This window comes from Pezoporus flaviventris, unplaced genomic scaffold (genome assembly GCF_033815535.1).
Source record: "Pezoporus flaviventris isolate CSIRO_AGI_PZ_B2104156 unplaced genomic scaffold, CSIRO_AGI_Pfla_v1 ptg000078l, whole genome shotgun sequence".
Classification (NCBI taxonomy): Eukaryota; Metazoa; Chordata; class Aves; order Psittaciformes; family Psittacidae; genus Pezoporus; species Pezoporus flaviventris.
This window is the reverse complement of record NW_026892626.1, coordinates 8,035,534-8,045,407: the sequence shown is the minus strand read 5'-3', so window position 1 is coordinate 8,045,407 and position 9,874 is coordinate 8,035,534. Positions and strand designations below refer to the sequence as shown.

The following is a 9,874-nucleotide window of genomic DNA, read 5'->3' as shown; positions in this document are numbered from 1 at the left end:
CATGGGCAGTGAGGACAACTGCCAACCCCTTCCCCTCCATGAGAATACTATCCCTTTCATTGCTCCTACACCTTGCCCCTTATGCATACACTGTGCTTCGGACCACAAGGGTCCTTTGTGGCCTGGTTTGGAGAAGCCCAAGTCTGTGCTGGATTTGATACTGGCTCTTCCCAGTGCTTTACACACCAGACCACACTGCCTTGCATACCCCTGTGCCCTGACCCCTCCACCATACCTCTTCTCTCCCTGAGAGAGAAAGCAGAAGTTCTCTGTGGAGAAGAGTTGCGTCTGGATGATGTTGGCTGGAAGGGTGCGACCCTCTCCAAAACCCTTCCCCATGCACAAGTAGATCAGGTAGCTCAGTGATGCCCTGATCAGCTTTCTGCTGCTCTCCTCACTGCCCCAAGGTGGGGTGGGCATGTGGGTTTATGATGCCTGTGGTACTCTGCAGGAGAAACCCTGAGGGCTGGAGGGTCTCCCTCTTTCTCTGGAGTCATGTGGGGCTTCTTCTGCCTCTGGTGCATTCACTGATGGTGACTGGAGCCCATAGGGCTAGGGCAAGTATGGAGGGCCAGTGGCAACTTCAGCCTGGCTCTGTGTCATGGCTGTACCAGCTGCCCCAGGCTTTCCTGAACCTTCCCCCCAGCACCGAGCCCCCCAGCCTTACTCAGCACCTGGCAGGCTGCGGCCCCACGACTATCTGCTGCTGCGTCTCCCACCACACCCATGGCTGGAGGAGAGTCCACGTCTCCTTTATCATCAGCCCACAGCCCCCTGCACTGCAGGCGCCCTGCTGCAGGCTGTGATAAGGGCGAGAGGCTGCACAGACACAGCACTGCGCTCCCAGTGCCGCTTCACTGCCCTGACACCCCCTACCCTGCTGCCTATCTGAGTCCCGGCTGCTCCCCTTGCAGTGCCCATTCCCAGTCTCCCCCAGCCTGTCAGCTCCGCAGGGCCCCTGCAAAGTAGCACCCCAAGAGTGCAGCACTAGGTGGAAAAAGTCCAGTGATGCCACACAGCCCTTTGTGCTAGGGATGCACAGAGAGATGTCCTTGCACTTGGAGATTCTCAGAGCATCCTCGCTGTGTCATCTCATACATGGTCACAAGCACTGGGAGCCCCTGTACCCCACTGTCTCCCACAAGCACTTCCAGGAGATGGTATCCGATGATTCAGCCTGAATTGGAAGTAAGGGGTGCACAGGGCGGGTGGGGCAAGAGGGGATCTCAGCGAGGTGCGCTGGTGCGAAGACCAGCACAGGCTGGCACTGCAGAGAGCTCAGGGCCAGACTCCAGCCACTCTCCCCTGCAACAGTACCTGGAAATGCTCTGCTTTTCCCAGACCCCACAGCTGGGAAAAGCAGCCCCACCACCCCGCAAACACTGCCTCCTTTCAGAGACAGCAAAACCAGAGCCCATTTCCTCTCCTTGCCCACCTGGAAGGGGAGAACCTCAGTTCAGACCCGAAGCAGATCCCTCCCGTTCCCTCCCGGCAGGCAGGAACCAGAGCAGGACGCCAGGGCTGGAGCACAAATGCAACAGATTTTATTTCAGATCATTTGTCTGCTTGCTGTTGGAGGCTGGCAGTGGATCGGGTCCAGCTCTAGCCGTGGTGCCGTCTTAACGGTACTTGGCAGTCAGCACGCTGCCCACGGCGCACAGGAACTTGTCCAGGGAAGCGTGGACCTCGGGGGTCAGGACAGAGGGGTTGTGGATGGCCACCACCACCAGGAAGCATTGGCCCAGCAGCTGAAAGACAAAGGAGAAGGGGTAAGGGGTTGAGAAGACGGGGTGAGGTGAGGGGGATGGACAGGGGGTGCAGATGGGAGTCAGGCTGGTCACCCCTTCCCAGATGCTCACTTTGAAGTTGACTGGGTCCACGCGGAGCTTTTGGGCGTGGAGGTCGCTGAGCTTGGAGAGGGCAGTTGCGATGTCATCAATGTGGTTGGCAGCCTCGACCAGTGCGGCCGCCACCTTCTTGCCGTGCGCCTTGACCTGAGCAGAGCCTGGACTCACGTCAAAGTGGGGGAAGTAGGTCTTGGTCTGGGGGAAGGTGGCGAACATCCTGGGGAACAGAGGGATGATGTCAGGGACAGATGAGACAGGGACACGTAGGACAGGAACAGTTGTGGAGGGCAAGAGGACATGGGCAGATGGGAGGGACTGGAGGAGAGGCAGGAGAGGGTATGACAAGGGGGATGGCACGTACCTCTCTAGGGCCTCGGCGCCATAGTCATCGGCCTGGCCGCCGATTTTGGAGAAGACGCCCTTCACGTTGGTCTTGTCGCTCCCAGACAGCACCATGGTGACACCTCCGCGATGGCAGCCCCCAGCACGGGTGCCCCCGCCGGACGCCGCCGCCCTTATATGCTGTACCGGGGCACCGCCCGCCCCCCGGCCCGCCCTGCTCCTCGCCCCGTTCCTGGCCCCGTTCCTGCTCCGCTGGACCCCGGCCAGCGCCGCGCCCCGCTCCCCCCGCGGCACCGCACCGGCACCGGGCCCGGCGGGGGAGTCTCTGCCCCCCTGGCACCAGCTGAGATGTGGGTCAGCAGCAGCGCAAGCGGGATGGCCCATGCCCTCTGGCGCAGGCTGACTGCGGGGTTAGGCTTAGGTTAGGGTCTGCGCTGGCACGGGCACAGCCAGTATGTGTCCTCCCTCCAGGCGAAGGCTGGGTTCGGGGCTGAGGTCCCCTGAGGTGCAGGTAGCTCTGGCACAGCCGGGATGTGTGCTGGAAGGGTGGTGAGGACAGCAGTGTGGGGCTGGGTCTTCAATAGTGCCTGTGCCCCACAGACTGAACCTGCCTAGCACCCCAGAACCCAGACATGGACCCGCGAGCACCTGCACAGACAGTCAGCTTCCATGCACACATGTGAACTGCTTCATACACACACTGCGTCTAACACAGCCCCTGCACGTGCACCATCCTTGCTCACACACACCCTGCCAGCCAGCGTGGCCCCTGTACACACAGCCACTCAGCCATGCTGCCCCACTGAACCTCCTGCTCTTGTTTCCTCAGTGCACCTCAAACCAGTGTAACCCAAAGTGTGTTCCCGTTTCACCCCCTGCTCCCTGAACCCCAGTTACATCCCTCTGAACACAGGTCGCGGGGCTCTCCTACTCCAGCCCTCTCTCCTGCACATGTGTTGTGCTGGTCTCAGTGCTGCAAGGGACCCGGTGACCCTGTATCCTGGGAAGGGGGAACACTTTGTAGGACCATGGGGGTCAGTGCCTGCACTGATGCAAGCACTGGCAGGAGGAGCTGACAGTCAGGGAAGGAAGGCATGCAGGGCCCAGCAGCCCTGGCAAGCCCTGTGTGCTCCAAATGATGACAGCGAGACAGTAAGGGCAAGGAAGATGAGGAAGATGAGGACAGTGAGAGGGCTTGAGGTGCCTCCAGTAGGCTCAAGAGGTGGTGCAGGCAGGCAGGGGACAGTTCACACCCGTGTTTCCTCCATGGCCGATGGTTCTTATCATTTGTGTTTGGGGGAGATTAGCTCTAGCTGGCACCATTTCAGAGCAGGGAAGGAGGGAGGATGGGGTGGGGAGGAGGATGGGGGGGCTGATCTTCTTGGAAGCAGAGCCCAGGAAAACATCTGTGGGGGCACCGACGTGCATGCTTCAGGGGACAAACTGCAAAGGCAGAAGAGCCCTTCAGACTAGTGGCACAAGGATAAATGGATGGGTGTAAATGGACATGAAGACTCAGGGATGTAGACTAGGATATGTGTGAGGATGGAGGGAAAGTGCTTTGGGCTCATGAGTGCCTTCGCAGGAGCATGGGTGAGTGTAGTCCAGGGAACCAATCCACCCAGCACCCCACTGCTGCTCGCACTTGGCTACTGTGGGCACCGCTCTCCTGATGCACCATCTCCCACCCGTCACGAATGCTCATCTCCTCCCTCTGGTGTCATACACAGAGCAGCCCCAGGGCTAGTTTAGTTTCTTGTAACACATCAGCTGTGATCTAAATCCAATAGGCTTTTTAATTCAGGCTCCAAACCCCAGAAACCACTGCACTGTGCTGGACTGCAGTTCTGCCCCCCCCACTGCCACCCTGTCCACGTGCCAGGGGAAGAGCACACACCCAGGCTGGCTGTCAGTGGGGATTTGTGGCTCAGGGGCTTGAGCCCAGTAACAGAGTGCTTCATGGTCTGTAGTGGACTTCTTTCACTCTATGAACTTGTCTGATTGCTTTTGGAGCTCATACAGGCATTTCGCTCCCACAGCATCCCCAATGAAGTCCTAAGCAACCCTTGTGATAGACGGAGCCAGGAAGGATTCATCCTATGCCCCTAGATAATCCTTCAAGGGGATTTGACATTTGATTTAGCCCAACTGTCCTGGGGTCAGCAGTAGCAGTCATTTTTCTCCTTCTTAGTAGCTGGTGAAGTGCTGTGGTTTTGACTTTCAGTCTGGGAACAGCACTGATAACACCAATGTTTTTAGTTGCTGCTCAGTAATGTTTACTCTGGCCAAAGACTCTTCTGAGTCTCAAGCTCTGCCAGGGAGGAGGGGAAGCCAGGAGGAAGCAGAGACAGGACACCTGACCCAAACTAGCCAAAGAGGTATTCCATACCACAGCACATCATACCCAGTATATAAACTGGGGGCAGTCACCCAGAAGGCCCAGATCACTGCTCAGGTCAGGCTGGGTATCAGTTGGCAGGTGGTAGTGGTTGTATTCTCTTCCCTTGTTATTTCCCTTATCATTATTATTATATAATTATGATACTGGGCTGTTCTTATCTCAGCCTGTGGGAGTTACATTCGTTCGATTCTCCTCCCCATCCTTCCAGGGCTGGGGGTGTGGAGGAAGGGGGGAAGTGAGTGAGTGGCTGCGTGGTTCCGGGTTGCAGCTGGGCTTAAACCATGACAGTTCTTTGTGGCACCCAATGTGGGGTGTGAAGGGTTGAGATAATGGCAGATCTGACCAGAGTGTGTCTTATCATATTTGTGATAAGCATTTATTGTTTTGGATTAACAGTCACTCATCACAATGCTAATTTATTGGCTCTCAAATTGTCGCTCTTGATCTCAGAGTTTCCGGCATGTCCTACGTACCTTATTTGCAGATGGTGTTTGCTGTTTTATTGTTTATCGGCTGGGCTAAGGTTATTGTTTTGCTGTACTTCATGGCAATGACTTGCAATACAATAGACTCATTGATCATGAATCTGGGCTAGTTTGTGTTCCCAGTGTGGTCATCACCTCTATACTTTGGGAGGTATATAATGGAAGTGTTTAGCAATTACGCATCTTTTTTTTCCCCCTCGGGTGGTCAGTCTATGAAGGAGACATTCCCTCACACCCTCTGCTCCTCCACCAGACTATTTACAGTGGGAGTAGATTCTGGAATATTTAAAGATCCTGAATATCCTTTCAATGCCCTTGAAAGCACCCTGCTCCTCTTGCTGGGAACCAGCTTGTTGCTGCCTATGCTCTCTCTGTTTTGGCTACGGCCACATCACCCTGAAAACTCCCAATCTTGTCCAATTGTGGGAGCTAAGCAGAGTCCAGCTCAAGTCTTGTCTAGGATTAGATGATGATATAGGAGGACCACCAAGAGATTTTCCCCAAGGATTGACAGTCATGAGTGGCAGGGTGTGTGGGGCAGGATGGGCAAGTATCTAGTCCAGTGGGCCCCTCCACTACTTTGGAAGCATCAGAGATGGAAGGCAGTTGTATGGAGCCCCGGACAACAAGTTGCAGAAACTGCTGAAGGAGAGGGTGGATCAAGTGAGTTTTCCGAGGTGAAAGCCATCCAGCTGGCCCTGGACATTGCTGAATGAGAAAAGTGTCCAGTACTTTATCTCTATACTGACTCATGGATGGTGGCAAATGCCCTGTGGGGGTGGTTGAAGCAATGGAAGCAGAGCAACTGGCAACGCAGAGGTAAACCCATCTGGGCTGCTGAACTGTGACAAGATATTGCTGCCCGGGTGCAGAACCTGGTGGTGAAGGTACGTCATGTAGATGCCCATGTACCCAAGAGTCGGGCCACTGAGGAGCACCTGAACAACCAACAAGTGGATAAAGCGGCTAAGATTGAAGTGGCTCAGATGGACTTAGATTGGCAACATAAAGGTGAATTTTTGTCCCGGTGGGCCCATGACACTTCAGGCCATCAGGGCAGAGATGCAACATACAGATGGTCTTGTGATTGAGGGGTGGACTTAACAATGGACACTATTGCCCAGGTTATTCATGAGTGTGAAACATGTGCTGCAATTAAACAAGCCAAACGGTTAAAGCCTCTTTGGTATGGAGGGTGATGGCTGAAGTACAAACATGGGGAGGCCTGGCAGATTGACTATATCACACTGCTGACAACCTGCCAAGGCAAGCGCCATGTGCTTACCATGGTGGAAGCAACCACTGGGTGGCTGGAAACATACGCTGTGCCCCATGCCACTGCCCGGAACACGATCCTGGGCCTTGAGAAACAGGTTTTGTGGTGACACGGCACCCCAGAGTGAATTCAGTCAGACAATGGGATTCACTTCTGGAACAACATTGCAGACACTTGGGCCAAAAAGCATGGCATCAAGTGGGTATATCACATCCCCTGCCATGCACCAGCCTCTGGGAAAATGGGCTGTTAAAAACTACACTGAGAGCAATGGGTGGTGGGACTTTCAAACATTGGGATACACATTTACCAAAAGCCACCTGGTTGGTCAACACCAGAGGATCTGCCAACAGGGCGGGCCCAGCCCAGTCAGAACTTTTACATACTGTAGAAGGGGATAAAGTTCTCGTGGTGCACAGGAAGAATTTGCTGGGGAAGACAGCCTCGGTTATTCCTGCTTCAGGTAAAGGCAAACCCACTCATTGGATTGCTTTTGCTCAGGGACCTGGATATACTTGGTGGGTATCGCGGGAAGATGGGGAAGTCAGATGTGTACCTCAAGGGGATTCGATTTTAGGGAAAAACAGCCAATGAACTCAATTGTATGCTGTTGCCTGCTATGTAGCACTTTTCTAGCCTACCAACTAGATGTCTTCAGGTCACCAATGTCTGGCCCTGACTTTCCTCCAACCATCATCCCAACAAAGAATGAGCTTTGATGAAACCAGACGAGTTCTGCGGTATCATCAGCAGGCAATGATCCAACACTGCACACAGCCTCTCCTGCTCTGAAAGACTGCTACATGAGATGGAGGCCGACATCATGGACCGGATGAACTCAACAGAATGAACTCAACAGATTTATAGGGATTGGTCCATGCACTAAGGAATGATCTCTCTCTCTCTTTGTGTGTGTGTGTATGTATATATATATATATGAGACAAGAGTGATGGTATATTGAAAAATGTGGGATCTGAGCATGACATGAATGGTATGGAATAAAGGGTGGATACTGTCCTGGGTTCAGCAGTAGAAGTCATTCTTCTCCTTCCCCCCCCCCCCCCCCCCGAGGGATGCAGGCACAGCAAGGTGAGAGGCTGAGCTGCATTCCATGGCTCCTGCTACCAGCATCAGCCACATCCCATGCTGGGGCAGGGTGGAAGCAGGCAGGACCTTGGGGGGGCATCCAGGAAGCCCATGGCCAGTGCTGCTCCCCTGTACCATGACCAGCCTCACCAGCAGCTTTCTCCCTCCCCTTCTCCCTCCCTCCCTCTTTCCTTCCCTCCCTCTGGTGTGACGACTGCAACACTGCATCCTGCCCCAGGCCCCGGCCCCAGCACAGACGGACATAGTGCTGCAGCAGAAGTGTCTTTATTGATGGCACCCGTGTGCGGGTGGCAGCTCATCTGTACTTCTCGGCCAGCACGGAGGCCACGGCGGACAGGAACTTGTCGAAGGCAGCATGCACCTCGGGGGTGTAGTCCTTGCCCAGGTGCACAGACAGCACCACCTGGAAGCATTGCGACAGCAGCTGCAAGACAAAACAAGGCTCAGCACCGCTGCTGTGAACCATATTCCCCCATCCCATCCCTGTCCCCCGTCCTCCATCCCCTGTCCCTCTTCTTCCATCCCTGGTTCCCTGTCCCCCCTTCCCTATCCCTGGTCCCCTGTCCCCCCTTCCCTATCCCTGGTCCCCTGTCCCCCTTTCCCTATCCCTGGTCCCCTGTCCCCCTTTCCCTATCCCTTGTCCCCTGTCCCCCTTTCCCTATCCCTGGTCCCCTGTCCCCCTTTCCCTATCTCTGGTCCCCTGTCCCTCTTCCTCCATCCCTGGTTCCCTGTCCCCCCTTCCCTATCCCTGGTCCCCTGTCCCCCTTTCCCTATCCTGGTCCCCTATCCCCCTTTCCCTATCCTTGTCCCCTGTCCCCCCTTCCCTATCCCTGGTCCCCTGTCCCCCTTTCCCTATCCTGGTCCCCTGTCCCCCCTTCCCTATCCCTGGTCCCCTGTCCCCCTTTCCCTATCCCTGGTCCCCTGTCCCCCGCCTGCCTTGAAGTTGACGGGGTCGACACGCAGGCTGTAAGCGTGCAGGTTGCTGAGCTCAGACAGGGCCTGGCTGAGGTTGTCCAGGTTCTTGGCAGCATTGGCCAAGGCGGTCGCCACCTTCTTGCCATGGCTGCGGATCTGGTCAGAGCCATGTTGCAGGTCGAAGTGGGGGAAGTAGGTCTTGGTCTGGGGGTAGGTGATGAACATCCTGCCGGAGCCGGATGGTCAGTGCCACTGATCCCCCACACCAACCCCCGTGGGGCTCCCACCCGCCTGCCCCCCTGCCCATGGGGCCCGGCCTGCACCTCTCCAGGGCCTCGGTGCCGAACTGCTCCAGGTGGCTGGACGACCTCTCACAGACCTGCTGGATCAGCTTCTTGTCATCAGCGGTCAGCATGGCGGCGGCTGGCAGAGGCAGGCAGCTCTCGGTGGCAGCCGTGTACCGGGGGCCACCCTCTTATAGCAGCCGGCATCTCCACCCTGGCCTTATCTTATCGGTGCCGAGGGGCGAGGGGAGCCCTGGATGTGCAGCACTGGGCCCTGCCTCGGGGGGCCCTGACTGCCCTGGGGGGCCCAGCCCTGAGGGGGCCCCGGCTGCCCTGCCCTGTCGCCTGCACCAGCCCCACACCAGGCTGCGGCTGGAGGCAGCACCCAGCTGTGCTACCCCATGGTTAGCAGCAGCCACGGGCATGTCCCGAGGGTGCCAGCACATCCACAAGCCTCCTATTGAGATCCACCATTCTGCCATGCGGGCCATGTGTTGGGGTGGGTCCCACACATGTCCCTGGCTCCTCAGGTCCTCCAGCCCCTCTCTGCCTGAAGCAGAGAGCCATGGACAAGCTCTCCTGGGTCGTGCTGGGAATCTGCCATGAGAAAGACCATCACTCTGCAGCCCAGAGAAACCTGGGAGGGGAAGAGCCTCTTTTTTGGTGCATGCTCTTCCCAAAGTCTGTTCTGTGATACTTGTCAGGCCTGGGCTTCTTCCCTTCTTCCCACCCTGGTGTGTGCCCCTGCCTCTCGCCGTAAACTCTGGGACATCCCACAGGTGGATGGTGATGGTCACGTCTTTCACTCAGCCTCTGTATGAAGTCATTGGCACAGCTTTGGGGTTAGGGACACCCCAGATGCTGATGAGCACCTAAGCTGCGGATTTAAATGCTCAGGTTACCCGAGACCCACAAATGTGGAACGTTTTAAAACTGCCGTGGTACGCTTGGTGACACATTTGGAGCAATTTGGTGGTTTCAGAGCTTCCACACCATCTCTCTCCCCCTTGCTCAAACACAGTCCCTACAGTTTGTAAATGAAATGAGGACCACAGCTTGCAGTGCTAGCCCAGGCTGTTGATCAGAGTGTGCTTAAGACTTTGCACACACCTTTTTATGTTAGGAGTCCTCTGAGAGAGACACGGACAGTAAATGTACCCTGATAAATACCTTTCTTCACAGCAGCTCATACGGTGCTGTGCTTGAGATCTGTGAC

General features: G+C 56.0%; 2 protein-coding genes across 2 annotated transcripts; both read right to left on the bottom strand.

Moving 5' to 3' along the window:
- Positions 1–1,522: 1,522 nt before the first annotated feature.
- LOC133279965 (hemoglobin subunit alpha-A) lies at positions 1,523–2,368 on the bottom strand. The gene is made up of 3 exons (XM_061474232.1): positions 2,209–2,368; positions 1,860–2,064; positions 1,523–1,748 (listed from the first exon to the last, which is right to left on the bottom strand). Exons 1-3 carry the CDS (start codon positions 2,301–2,303, stop codon positions 1,620–1,622), a joined length of 429 nt encoding a protein of 142 aa, XP_061330216.1. The 5' UTR covers positions 2,304–2,368; the 3' UTR covers positions 1,523–1,619.
- Positions 2,369–7,707: 5,339 nt separating this feature from the next.
- LOC133279551 (hemoglobin subunit alpha-2) lies at positions 7,708–8,904 on the bottom strand. Its single transcript, XM_061473368.1, has 3 exons — positions 8,698–8,904; positions 8,396–8,600; positions 7,708–7,883 (listed from the first exon to the last, which is right to left on the bottom strand). The coding sequence occupies exons 1-3, from the start codon at positions 8,787–8,789 to the stop codon at positions 7,755–7,757; spliced, it is 426 nt and encodes a 141-aa protein (XP_061329352.1). The 5' UTR covers positions 8,790–8,904; the 3' UTR covers positions 7,708–7,754.
- Between the last annotated feature and the right edge of the window lie 970 nt (positions 8,905–9,874).